Raw genomic sequence first — 14,843 nt, forward strand, 5'->3', positions numbered from 1 at the left:
CTGGATAATTGGTTTCCAGATAACAGATAATAGAATGTTGTCACAAAACATTTTAGTTTTTAGAAGTAGCTCATGGGGCTTCACAAAATAAGTATGTGAATTAGGATGTAAAATGAATTTAAATAAGTTAATCTAGCCAAGTAATGTTAATGGTAGGGTGCCACATACCTTGTTTTTAGTTTCCAAATTGTATAGTAAAGGTATAAGGTTGAGATTGTGGGGATTTCCAAATAAAACATTGAAATGGAGAAATAGACCTCAACAAAGATGGCAGGAGCTGTAGGTAATGGGGCTCGAAAGTTTTGCTTCTAGGCCCGTTGGTCTCTAGCTACAGGAGCAATGCTACTGAGTTACTATTAGTGGAAACACATATTTGAATTATACTGAAGCTCCTTTACACTACTCTGTATAGAGGATTTAACAACAAAGTTAACAAAGTTAATTAAGTTATGCCTCCAACATTTCATAATTTGTTTTAAATATGGTGGCTGTTTGGGAGTCCCCTTCATATATTGTATATGCTGTTGTGGTTATGACAGATGTTTCTTATACCCAAATTTATTTCATGAGAAAGTCTTTTTATAGAATACATATCTATTAAAACCTTATCTGCCATAGATCAACTTCCTTGCAGGATATGTGACACAAAAATATGAAAACTGCTCATATACAGAGGCAGCTTACCTTCTCATTTCTAGATTGAATTTTTTATCTGACTGCACATGGAGTGCATGTTAGTTATGGTAACATTAATGGGCTTGTTTATCACAAATTGAATTTGTGATGTTTTGGAAGTTTTTTCTACTTCAAATAAACTCACGATTTTAAAAAACTCGGATGTTATGCTTGAATTTTTACCAAGGACAACTTCCATTGGCTTATACATGAACTGGCAAGCTTTTAGATGCTGAACTTTTACATTTGAGTTTCTCAAGTTTATGTGTGTATCATTTAAGTTTTTGAAAATATAATTGGAATTTGTGAGTTTCTGTGCAAAAAAAAAGAAGAGAAAGAACTGAACAAGGCCTCAATCTCCTCTGTAAAAGAGAAAAGGGTTATATTTATCAAAGAGTGAAGAATTAATTCTCTGATTTTTCTCGTGCATTGAAGTACTAGATCAGCCCTTCCCTGCCAGACTGGTGACTGAATATCAGAACTCAACAGCAGCATACTGTGAAGTAGTGAATTTCTGGATGACAAATGAATTGATGCAGTTCAGTCCTTGGTCAGTTTGAAACAGAGGGATGTCAAAGTTGCCTCCTTTCTCAACTTGGATTTGAGCCTGTTAAAGGACCATCTGTACAGATTCATCATGACAGCGTAGAGAACTATTGGTTGATGAGTTGCTTTAAATTTGATCATGTGGAGATTGTAGACTGCGCTGAGATTAAATACCATTGTACCTCACTAAGAAGACAGATGAATGAATGCTATAGACTAGAGCACTGGTGTGTGATCTTGAAGGAACTAATACTTGATGTTGATCGTCAAGTCAACAGTTATAATGGTGGGGTTTATGGTTTTGCTAATGCATTTGAGTACCTGTTCGGTGGAAACCCCATCTGCAAGTATGATCATGAGAAAATAAGAAGACACCTCATTCATTGTTTTAATAGACTAAACTTTAGTGCATTTCCTAAAAAAGCAGATGCCTGTCTGGTCGAAATATAATCTCCCAGCAATGCTTAACTTAGAATACTGAAGAAGTGATGGGAGTGGAGGTAGAAGCTGTGAGATATAATGATGGAAGGAAGAAGAGGTGGAAATATAAAGTCTGGTGAACACAATGATGGCCTGAGAAGGCCACTACAGCATTTCCTTAAGTTTGCAAGAAAATGTAAGAAAATACTTTCAAACCTAATTCGCTATTTGAAGAAGTGGTAACCTTGATAAAAACTAGCTTTTGTGTAAAAACATAAAAAGAACAAGCCGAATCCTTACTCTGGTGTTGAGGGTGAAGGCAAACGAAACACATAAACTCTACTGATTTCATACACAATGGCATGAGAACAGCTAATATACTCTCTGCATGATATGTCTGTCAGCAATGGAAGAAGGAAAACTGGAAAATGCATAGAACTTAATGGAGGGAAAATCTCATGTGTAAAATACATAAAAGCTTTCAGACAAGGAAGAGAACATTGCCTGCTGTGGCTGCATCTGATCAGATGTGTTACAATGCTACAGAAACTATATTTTAACTTTACTGTTACCGGTAAGGATCTCTCTACCATGTTGTCTTTTAGCAGCATCAGGCTTTCAAAGAGGGTTTCAGGTCTTGATCCCATCAAATACGTTATGGCCTGCTATCTGCTAAATGTACTGAGCATTTAGATTTTATATATTTGAATTTGTGTAAGCCATTAGACAAGTAAGCATCCCATAAGCAATCATTAACACTGAATGTTTCAATCTGCTTTCCATATGCGTGTATAGGGCACACATTACCATTTTTTAGCAATGAGATCACATTTATGCAATCCAAACAACGGCATTACTGAGGTTTGTAAAATTCCAAATCCATTTGTGTGATGTTTTACAGTGCAGCAGAATGTGTTGGTTTAAACAGATTTACAGGGTACCTCCATCAGCAAAGGCATGAACTAACCAAACTTTCACTTCGGGCTGGCGATTTTTCATTCTAGCCAGTGGGGAGGCAGGGGAAGGCAGTTCAGGGAGATTGTTGCCCGAAGAAGAGAAGATTTGTCACGGGGGCAAATAATCTCCCCGAATCTGCCTGTGTGCCCTTACCCTAAAGCAGCTCTGGGATTGGAGGTTGGGTCGCAAACCCTGTAAACCGTTCTAAATTGATACATTTAGTTGATACATTTGTCATCTTTGTCCCTGCTGAGCAGAATCTCTGGGTTTCATTACAGGCAGCTGTTAGAATTGATACAATAATTACTAATAATCCAGAGATGCTGTTGAGAAATGGATCAACTAAATGTTGCAAAATTGTAAAAGTTTAGAGTCTGCACCTGAATTACTGAGCTGCCAGACTCAAACATCAGAGACCGGAACATTCACCTTCAAAGTTTTAGTATTTTGGATTAGATCTTGGAATAACAGTAAAAAATTAATAATGGAAAGTCATTGAAAAAAGTCTTTATTTCTGGGGAACAATCTGAAAACAACTGAACTGAAAAAAGTGTTTGGAAGGTGTACAACCCCTTTCATGCATTTTCGGCACACATGATATGATGTAAGTGACAGAAGATTGAGGAAGATCTAGCTTCTTTTAAGCACTTCACCTGGTCTGAGGTGGCAAAGTAAAAATCTGCGGAGTAACAACCTTTAGCCAGTCGCCTGGTGATATAGAGTGTGAACGAAGGCTAGCGACATTCTCTTTCGGTAGCGAATCGACGGCTGTGTCTGATAGTGAATAGGCGATGTCCCTGCGGATGGTAACGCTGGTGAATTTTCACTAGCATTAGCCACTTTGTCCTTGTGAATCTGGCCCTTAAGCTGGCCATAGATGCAAAGATCCGATCGTACGAATCATCGTACGATCGGACTTTCCCATCTCCCGACCCGCCACTAACCATTCAGATCAAAGTCTTACCAGTCAGATCAAATAAAGTAGTTAAAGAACAGATCACCAATGTTCTGCCCCTGACAGCAATCGTACGATATCTATGTCCAACCAAAGCTAGTGACAGTCTCCCACTGAAAATCGTACGAACGGCAAAACACGCAGAGATATAATCGACAGCCGACAGAAATTTTCTAACCCGACCAAACGACCGATCTCCACCGGACAAAAAATGTCGGGACTCTCCACACACGGTTCGAAAATCGTACGAATCCTCGATTCGTACGATCAGATCTTTGCGTCTATGGCCAGCTTAAGTGTTTGTGACTGGGGTGGGCAGTTCCAGAAATAGCGGTTAAGTGATTGTCTGCGGGGGTGGGGGTGCCGTTTTGCCAGTGTGGTAATTTGGTAAGTTCTTTACCTTCTTGGTGCCTTTTTTTCCAGACAAACCCTGTATAAATCATTAAGTTGAACTCTGGCTGCAGTCGGACACTGTTGGAGTGAAGGAGCAGCAGATCAGTACAGCAACACTGGCCCCGCTGCCACCACCTGAGGCAACTTGCTGCTGCTGCCTTTTAAACATTTTCAGATTTTCAGATTCTCTTAGAATATATATATATATTTTACTATTTCAGATTCAAAGATAAATACTATTTACAGCTCAGAGGAACCGCAAAGGGCTTTAGTGTCACCCCTTCATATGCAAACTCCTTTATGCTCATGCAGGAGGAAGAAAACATCTATCATTGTGTATCATTCACCGTCTTTCACCTCCAGCATCTTCTATTTATAGGGACACGTCTGCCCCCCTTTGTGATGTCGGAAATAGCACGGGTTGGGTCTATAAATAGAGGTGCCTTGCCAGGACAGTTTGGGAGCAGGCAGGTCGACTTTTGTAAACCAGCACATCACTAGTGCAGTGGGCAACTGGACTCTGAAAACGTTTTTTTTAATAAAAGCAATAAGGGGTCAAAATAAATTACCCTAATAATTTCAGAATTAAAAGTACACACAATTAGGACTTTGTATTTGTATTTATAATTTCAGAATTAACTAATAGTGTCAGTAAATTTTGCCACAAGTTGTATTTTGTTATCCTGCACTAATAACTAGCAATTAATTCTGATGGGAACATCACACTAGTAAACCAGATTTTATAATGGGTTGCTATGGATTACTACCCCAGCATAAGATTCACTTGCACTTTAAAAACTCCCTACAATGTTATATAATTCATCTGTGTTATTTTTTCCCTGAAAATTCCTGAATCTTATTAGTGCATAGAAAACAATATCCCATTAAAAAACATAATAATAATAATAACAACGCTGCAGGCTTATCATTCCTTGTTGGAACATGTTTCATTGTGAATGCCAGAAAATGTCTCTAAGCTGCAGTCGCCATGAAGACAACTGTTTTCCCAGGGATTTGCTGAAATAGCACGAGACAAGAAGAACTTATTCTGGAGCCGTTGCTGCATACACATTTAAGTTCATGAATACAATCCCGCTTTTCACAGTAAATGCTTGGATAACTTTTTCCATGATGTAAAATCAAATTTCGGAAACAAAGCTTCTTTCATATATGTTCCTGTGCACTAAGAAGCAATAATGCAATTATTCTGCATTACATGGAAACTGGAATTGATGTTTCCTCTGAGCCCCCTATTCGTCAGCGATAACACAAAAAAGATACAGAATAAAGATAATTATTAGATCATTATTGGCAAAACATCAAGCCTCTCTACAACTTTTAGATAAGATGCAGACCAGCCTTCCCCATGCTCTAACTCTCATTCAATTTATGCAAAGAGTCTCAAAATGTATAAACCTTTATGGCATCTTTGCAGTGTCTGCAGTGTTAATGTCTATACAATAAGCTATAGCATTTGTATATCACTTGAAACATGTGGAGATACAAGAACTAAAAATGCACGCACAAACAGAAACCAGAAATTTTGCTCAAAACCTTGATTCTGGGGGTCAGAGTTCCCGTTCTTGCTTCTCATAGATCCAAATGTGCACACTCAGAACTACATGTTCCTGGGCTAAAGACCTTATCACTGATATTATGTTTATACTGAATTTATTGCTGAACAACTCACATGCAGAAGAGGTAGGTTTTTATTTCTGGATCATGGGAGGGTTTAGGTTGAGCTTTTTTCTTCTGCTCTCCCCACCTGTGACCTTAGGGTGGTGGCACACGTGCAGATTTGGGGAGATTAGTGACAAATCTCCTCTTCTTCTGGCGACTAATCTCCCGTTATGCCTTCCCACCGGCAGGAATGTGAATTGCGGATCGCTTTGGTTTTCCGAAGTTGCCCGAAGTTTCCTCGTGAGGCAACTTCAGGCAACTTCAGAAAACACATGCAGAAGAGGTAGGTTTTTATTATGTGAATAAGGAATTGTTATTATTTGTTTTTGAAATTACCATCAATTATGCTTTATTTAATTTACACTGCACTTTGTGTATGAGTGCACACAATCTTTATTTCATTAGGGCTAGCCAGGTTAAACAACACAGTTTCTCTGGCACAGTTTCTCACTCACATTCATTTATTATACCCCTGAATAGAAAACATAATACATTGTATTGTTTGGAAAAGTAACCAGTCTTGTACTTTTTAAATGCCCAAGGGCAGTCGGGAACTACAGGGCTGCCTTGTACCTGGTCCACCTCTCTCATCTTACTGCATACAGTTTTACCAAATAAACGCACATCAAACAGTTTGGCAAATTTTTAGGAGATTCTAAAGGTATCCCTTAGAGATTGAGGGAAAAAATGCATCCAACTTTTGCCATAAACTCAAGGAGCACCAGATTTGCGCTAAAAAGGATTGTACGCTAATTGCTGCAGCTCCTCTTTAGTCCCTGCTGTCAGACTGTCCTATTGATCAGATACTGTATGGGGCATAGGCCCAGGTTTGGCTTCTACCTATTGGTGTGGCCCATCCTGACCATCAGAATTTGCTGTTGCCAACCACACAGTGGGGCCGATTTGTGTGAAATTAGAGTTCACCATAAGAAAACTTCTGCACTCTCCACTTTTAGTTTCTATGGGATTTGTAGAGGTGAGAGAGTTCAACGTTTCTAAAAAATGAATGAATAGGAAGTGGTGGAGTTTTCCTGTGGTCAACTCTAATCTCACACATAAATAATCCTCATTCCTTGTTGAGAAGCACAGTGACATATTTAGTTTATGCACTATCCTACATTAACAGAGCAGACCACTGTGTAAAGACCGAAATCATCCTCCATTCTCATTGACATGCATGTTTTTGTGCACAATGAAGCCCTGCCCCTCAAAGCTTGCAGTCTAGAATAGTTACAGCAGCTGCACAGAGCTGCATAGCACTCAGCAAATCCATGTGTAATTATTAGTCTCTGTGAAACAGGATGTGACCAGGACAAAGAGCTCAGAGTTCTCAGCAGTATGGAAATATTTATGTGTTACAGCACTTCAGCCCCCTGTCTGTCTATGTGCCAGAAACATGTGTAACATGGACAACCATAGCAACAACATGTCATCCCAGCAGAGCTCCTATCCTAAAGTAGCTCCCTCCCTCCCAGCATCTATGCATGTTACACGCTACACCCAGAGCCACGCCAGCACCTAAAGTATGTTTAGCAAACACAGTACTTTGTGTACAACACACACACATGCACAAGCAATAGTTGTGGTTCCCAATGAGTTAAGGTTTATTTTGCAGTGGGATGGACATTTCCCCATGTGCCGTAGCATTGAGAACCTCCCGGGGATCTGCCTGGCAAGTGCTCCCAATACAGCAGTGCGGCTCCAGCTGTTCTGTTACCACACACATTGCTATTTTCTCTTAGTTTATAAAAAATGTCATGCGCCCCCTTCTCCCTCAGAAAAGGAAGTTACACACACAAAGAAGATAACACTAAGGGCTAGGAAAGTTTCTTTTATAGCACAGAATGCAGAGTTAATGGTTATAGTGTCCATTATAGGACATCTCTGTGAAAAGTAAAAGTGTGTCCTGATCCCATCCAAGTCTAAAATGTTACTAATAAATCTTTATTGTGCTTCCCTTGTTAGGCTGTTTATTCCAGGCCCTCCTCCCTACATGTAAAGGATGGTTTGGGGTGTAGCATACTCTCTCTGCCCACTCTCTACACCCTCTGTCCACCCCCTCTGCTCTGTATTGCTCCCTTTTTTTACTCTCTCTCATTCCTCCAGCCTGTCACATACCTCATACTTCTTCCCTCTTGCTCCCTACTCCCTGATTCCTCCATTCTGCAGGAATGCTCCCAACTCCAGGGTTGGACTTGTGGGCCACCCCAGGGACCCCTGAACCCCCTCAAGGGGCACCCCCACACCCCCTACAGGGGCTGCTGTCACCCACCCTCCCCAGCGCTGCCACCTGCCCTCCCCAGAGGGACCGTAAATTAAACCTACCTTTAGTGTGTCGGGGGAGGGAGATCAGCGACCTGGGGGAGCTCCGGCGGGGATCGGGTCTGGGCCAGTGGAGCCCACAAGGGCTTTTTTTTTTTGGTCCCACTGGCACATTCCAACCCTGCCCACCTCTCATATTTGTTTCTGCTGCAGCGTTCTACGTGCTCCCCCTAATCCGGAGTGAAAAGATCTTCTTCCTTTTAATAGGGATACTGTTCAATTTCTAACTATTAGTTATTTTATGCATGTACATTAAAATGTACCTATGCCTTTAGCACTGTGCCAGCAGGGAGCAGGTAGATCACAGCAGCAGGAACCAATCAGGGAGTAGGGAAAAGGTAGATTACTGCAGCAGGAACCAGTCGGGGAGTAGTGAGCAGGTAGAATGCCTTAGAATGGAGGAATCAAGGAGCTGGACAAAGGGAGTAGGGAGCATTAAAAAGAAAATATGCTGCAGCCAGAAACAATCACTTACAGTACAATTAGGGAGCAGGTAGAATACTGCAGTATGGAGGAAGCAGGAAGCAGGCTGGAGGGAAGGAGGTGACCAGAGAGGGCAGGGAGCAGGACAGAGGGAGGTGGGGGGAGAGAGCAGGATGGAGGGAGCTGGGAGGAGGGAGCAGGGAGTAGGACGGAGAGAGGTGGGTGGAGGGAGAAGGGAGCGGGACAGAGAAAGTATGCTGCAGTCCGGAACAATCACTTACACATAGGGGAATTTACTCAGAGCTTAACCCAGGAAAGCTCGATAAAGAATTTTTAGTAACCATGAAATTTTAGACTGCAGACACACTTTCATCTTGCACACAAATGTCCTTAAATGGACACTCTCTGGACTTAGCCCTGACAGAATGCCAGTCTATTCTCTCAATCTGAAAGTATTCTGGCTGCTGGTCGCCTTCCTATTCACAGGCATATGGTGCTTGTTTGTGGCTTGGAGAAGAGATGGCGTGGCACAAGGCGAAGGAAGCTGCCCAGAGAATGGATTCAACCACTTGCAAGTTGGATTTAAGTTTTGCCTGGTGTTCCTACTCTGTTACATCATCCTGAGGTGGTGCGGCTCCTTCCCCCGCCGCCACTATGGGCCCCCGTGCAGTCTGAGCGTGCAACAGCACCACCATCAGCAACAGCACCGGAGAAACCTCCTGGAAACCTACTATGAGCAGCACGTCAGGCTCTCCCCCCATGTTCTGGGACATAGCAAGGCTCATGTTAGTCAGATTGTGGGGGAGCTGATCAAGGTGGGCAAAGCCAAGCAACTTGATGGCAGTGTCACATTCAGAGGAGACTTTGTGCAGGTGGGCAGTGCTTATGAGCAGCATAAAATTAACAGCCCAGATTGCTTTGACATCCTTGTACCCCTCAAGATGCCCCAAAGTCTCAAGTTTGAACCTTTTTTAAAAAAACACAAAGAGGAATCATTTGCACCCATTTTGCAAGGCGGCGTCATGTGCCAGGTGGCAGCACCTAAAAAGTCGGAGTGGGTAAAGACCTACAAGCAATTCAGTGAATGCTTTTGCACAGAGATAGGCCAGAAACACCAGCTGTCATCGGCTCTAGTGCTAAGGTGGTTCCACTGGAAGATACAGAGATGTCTTAATGTCATCAGGTACCCTTTTGAGGAAAGGTGCCACATCACGCTATGTGTATGTGATGAAAAACTCATCCTCAAAATCCTGCCCAGATCAGATTACGTGTGTTGCCACATTTCTATGTCTGTACGGCTTATCCCTGCTTTTCACCTGGGGGACTCTGTATTCTTGACCGCCCAACCCTGGAATAAAGCATTAATTCAGGAATCTATAAACCTGGATATATATTGGGGCATCAACTTCTCCAAACATGAGCAAAGGCTTATGAGCTGGTTCAAGGATCAGGCACCACTAAACTCCTGCCACCTGAAGTGCTTGCAGATCATGAAAGGCCTAAGGGATCTCAATATGAAAAAACAGAGGCAATTTGTTTGCTCCCAGTGGAAAGCCATTCTCTCTTCTTATATTCTGAAAACTGCCCTTTTCTACCTGCTTCTTAAAATCCCTGTGGAAAAGTGGGATGATTCCTTACTCCTGGAGAGAATGGAGGATCTTGTTTTGTTCTTGAAGGAATGCTTGCAGAAACAAAGGCTGATGCACTTCTTTCTGGGCAATACCAACATCCCGAGCTTTATCTCTCTTCCGAAAATATTCAAAGAAGCCCAACCAGTCAACTTGTTAGAGGGGTATGGCCCTGATATATTGGACCATGTTTCTTTTCAGCTTCTTAACTTGTGGATCCAAATGCCTCAAATTTTAAGGATGAATCCCAGCCCTAGAAATATACCCAGAGAATCACCCAGATGCAAACATGCAGTCTTTAATTAGCTTATTAGGGATAGAAGGCATTCAGGGCATCCCTGCAACCTGTTCTGTCGTATAAAGCTTGGTGTACCTCTATGATTCAAAATATGTCACAGGATTAGTTTTTTTGATTTAAGAATATGTAGTTAAAGCTGTAAACCAGTTCAACCTGCTCAATTGTTATGCACTTAAGTACTAATACCTTTTAATCACAGAAGATTCCATTGCATGGAATAGATAATGAGGCAGTAAACTGGTTAAACATGGACTGACCTTTGGTCAAACAATTCAATAATTGCAATCTAATCTCTATGTTTGCTGAGCTCCCGAACAAAACATTTTATCAAACGGCAAAGTTGCTATAGCCAATGACCTCTCCAAACTGGAGCATAATGACAGCTTACAGGTCATTGGTTAGATCAGGCCAGTTGTATTATCCATATAGTGGGCAAATGTATTAGTATTAGACTAATTAATTTATTTGCCAACTGGGCAACAATCAGATAATCTGAAATGTAGCCTACATTGACTCAATAGGCATTATGTAATAAAAGGAAATAAGTTTGCCCAGGAGTAGTAACCCACAGCAACCAATCAGCAGGTAGTATTTACTGGTCACCTGTTTAAATAGCAAACATCGTATTAGTAACTATGGGTTACAGCTCCTGGGCAAAGTTAGCTCCTTCTATTTCCATATTAGGGATATTCCCTATAATTGGCAAATCAGCTGTTATAATAAGGGCTTTCTGGCCAATAGCACATGACATATACTCAAGCAATTTCAATGTTACCTAGCAGGTGGCAAAATGCTCACATTTGCTTCTTTGAAGAAATTGCTCTGACCGCCAAATTTAAAATTAAGTGGTAATCAATGAACCCAAAAACTGGCCATATGTTATGGGCTGCAGCTTTCTTTATTTTTCCTTATATAAACAATAAAGTATGGGAAGTACTTATTGTGTGCGAGGAATGACCTCTCTGTTCTTTTCCAATTATGTTTATTGGCAATTTTTTCAAATATAACCCTTAATATTTTATACATTTCCTCTTTTAATACTTCATAGCAAACAGGATAAAAGAAGCAAAGTAAACATTCTTGGCACATAAAATGCAATTTTCTCATACATTATTGTTGGTGATGTTGACAACTTTCTGTTGTCATTACAAATGTATTACTATTATTAATGTAAACTGTTTGACCTGCAGTGCCTGGGGGAGCCTGATACCAGTGCTTTATCCGGCCCATTGACTGCACCAAACATTCTGACTTCACTCAGGGCTGGCTAGGGTGGTGCAAGGATCCTGTAGGTTAGAGTACAGTTGTAATCAGTGCCTCCAAACTTATTCAGAGGGTTTTATTATCATTCCAGGGGTGGTTCACCATTGTGTTAACATTTAGTATTATGTAGATATTGATATAAAGTTGCAATTGGCATTCATTTTAAAACTTGTGTGTTTTTTAAATGATTTAGCTTTTGGTTTAGCAAATCTCCACGCTGAAATTTCAGCAGCTCTCTGGTTGCTAAGGTAAATATGTCCTAGCAACCAGGCAGTCGTTTGAATAAGAGACTTGAATATGAATAGGAGAGTGACTGAGCCGAAAGATATGTATTACAACGTAGCAATAACAATAAATGGTAGCATCACAGAGGAATAGTTTTTTGGCCGATGGGGTCACTGAAAGGAGAAAATGGCAGGTACTCACAGATCCCTCAAACAGGGTTGTAAAAAAATTAGAATTTTATTTTAGACCGCAAAGAAAGTTAATTATGTGTTTAGTGCATGTAGGCCCATAATCATAGGCTGTTGGGGTCAATGACCGCCTTTCGAGACTTGGAAAGAGGCAGAAAAAGAATAAAACTATAAAAAGTCAATATGAAGACTAACTGAAAAATTTCTAAGGATAGGTCATGTATTTTTTCAGCTACAGATAAAGGTAGAAAAAAAAATATAATACACAGTTATGGACTGTGTTTTTAATAACAAGGCATAAAAATGGATGCAAATACTCGCAGTATATTGCAATATGTTGCAACCTAAGCATCTGTGTTTAGAATAGAGGGAGCTGAAAGGAATGCAAAGACTGATAAGGCTAATCTTCCTTTGGCACACAGTATTGCGCTAGTCATTCACTGCTTGCTACAGCTATAGTCCAAATAACTCCTGACTAGCTGCCTGTGAGCTATAGTCCAGATAACTCCCGACTAGCTGCCTGTGAGCTATAGGCCAAATAACTCTGACTAGCTGCCTTTAAGCTATACAGCAAACAGGAGGCTTTTTTAAGGACTGTCTATGGACTGTTCTACATTAAGTACAGTTTATAGTCTTAAGACCACTAAGTGCAATTGTGGACATATCAAGTTTGCCCCACTTAAAGCCTTTATTTTTCATTTTGATGCTGATTGTTGGAAATGATCACCTCCGAGCAATTAAAATTATCTTTAATCTTACAATTTGCATCAAAGCACATGCACAACTGTGTACCCTTTTAGGGTAAGGCCACACTGGTAGTTTTGGGGAGATTTGATTTGGTCGCCGCAAAGACGAGGCGATTAGTCGCCAAGTGACCAAATCTCCCCAAAATGCCCAGTGTGGCCTTACCCTTAGGGTCAGGGCACACAGGCAGATTCGGGGAGATTAGTCACCTGGCGACAAATCTCCTCTTCTGGGCGACTAATCTCCCCGAACTGCCTCCTCTGCCTTCCCGCAGGCTAAAATGTAAATCGCCAGTGGGATGTCACTCGGAGTGATTTGTTTTCTGAAGTTACCCGAAGTTGCCTCACGAGGAAACTTTGGGCGACTTCCCAAAATGAATCGCTCTGAGTGCCATCCCACTGACGATTTACATTTTAGCTGGCAGGGAGGCAGTTTGGGGAGATTAGTTGCCCCGAAGAAGAAGAGATTGGACATCGGGCAACTAATCTCCCCAAATCTGCCTGTGTGCCCTGAATCGAACTCATCACCGCTTTGTTTGTGCAGTTATGGTGGAGTTCTGGGGACACTGGGGAAAAACATAACTTGTGTGTGTGCACTTTGCAACCTGCACTTGCACTCGTAAATGAGCCCTTTAAGTATGTTTGCTTTAGAAATATAATTAATGTTAATTATGTTATTAAAATGGAGTCTATGGGAGACTGATGTCCCGTAATTTAGAGCTTTCTGGATAACAGGTTTCTGGATAGCAGATGCTATACATGTACCATTAAACTTTACACTTCTGCCATTGGGGCTGCCATTTTGCTTGCCTCAGCAAAAGTAAACTTTATAGGTATTATTATAACTAAAGAGATATCAGACATTATATGTTTAATGTTGGAAATCTGATGAAACTCAGAGGAGATATTTATTTCGTATTTATTTAAATATTTAGCCTTTGTGCCTTAAACCATGTGTAGTATATATTTATCAAATTAATTTTGTTATGTCAGCGTGGCCGAGTTCTGCCACTATAAAGAATAGTAATTCATTGATATTGACTTAAAACTACTACTACATACTGGATTTTCATTTAGACCCTTCTGCATTGAGTTGCAGAGAAATACTTGGGCCAAGCTGCAGCTTTCACTGGGACCTGAGAAGTTGCAGTTACTCTCTGGGGCTGCAATAGTAGTGTATTAAGTGACGAGTCAGTATATGAAGTTTTCCTGGGACTTCACACATGATGTGCCCCATCCTTTGGGACAATGCAGATGAACTGTAGCTTAGCCTTAAAACAGAAACCTTTATAATGTTATAGGAACCTTCATAATGTGTAGCCATAATTAGGCAAAAATGGCATTTAAATTGATCAAAGTTTTTGGAAAAATAGATTTTAAACAAATTTTTTTACTTGATTAAATAAAAAGCACTTTAACAAAATACATATTAAAGGGTAACTAAAGTCCTGTATCATGTATACCCGTGTCTGCGGTGCCTTTCGGCTACTGTGTTTGAGATATTGGGTAGTGATGGGCGAATAAATTCGCCTGGCACGAATTTGCGTAGTGAAAACCTTCAAATTTCACGATTTTTGAGTGAAATCCTTCAAATTTCACGATTTTTTTGTGAAAATCTTAGAATTTCATGATTTTTTAATGAAAACCGAATTTCACAATTTTTGAGTGAAAACGTCCAAATTTTAAGATTTTTTCGAGAAAACTTTAGAATTGCATGTTTTTTTTTTGGGAACTTTCATATTTCACGATTTTTGCAAATTTTTCGCCGTTTCGTGAATTTTGCGGGAAATCCGCAAATTTTTCGGCAAAACGGGACAAATTCGCCCATCACTAATATTGGGCTTATTTGTTTCCCGGAAATATCAAAAGGTTTATTGCACACCTTTTGTGAGCTAAATAGGACAAATACGTTTTGAATACTAAAGAAGAAAAAAAAAAAGCAAAGATTACCTCATGCGCAAGCCATATCTATATTCATTGTAATAGCAATTACAGACATTGCATATTCAACATTAGCTTTAAAGTATGATATGTTTAATTTACATTTCAACTTGTTTTTTTACTAGCTGAAAAGAGATGCATGATTATATATACTGTATATTTTAGACTAGAAAAATCCAGGACCAA

At 40.4% G+C, this 14,843-nt stretch overlaps 1 protein-coding gene across 1 annotated transcript; it reads left to right on the plus strand.

The window, feature by feature from the left end:
• The first annotated feature begins 8,559 nt into the window (after positions 1-8,559).
• itpripl2.S (ITPRIP like 2 S homeolog) lies at positions 8,560-12,841 on the plus strand. Its single transcript, XM_018239113.2, has one exon. The coding sequence runs from the start codon at positions 8,797-8,799 to the stop codon at positions 10,303-10,305; it is 1,509 nt and encodes a 502-aa protein (XP_018094602.1). The 5' UTR covers positions 8,560-8,796; the 3' UTR covers positions 10,306-12,841.
• The last annotated feature ends 2,002 nt before the right edge of the window (positions 12,842-14,843 follow it).

Source organism: Xenopus laevis, chromosome 9_10S (assembly GCF_017654675.1).
Source record: "Xenopus laevis strain J_2021 chromosome 9_10S, Xenopus_laevis_v10.1, whole genome shotgun sequence".
Classification (NCBI taxonomy): Eukaryota; Metazoa; Chordata; class Amphibia; order Anura; family Pipidae; genus Xenopus; species Xenopus laevis.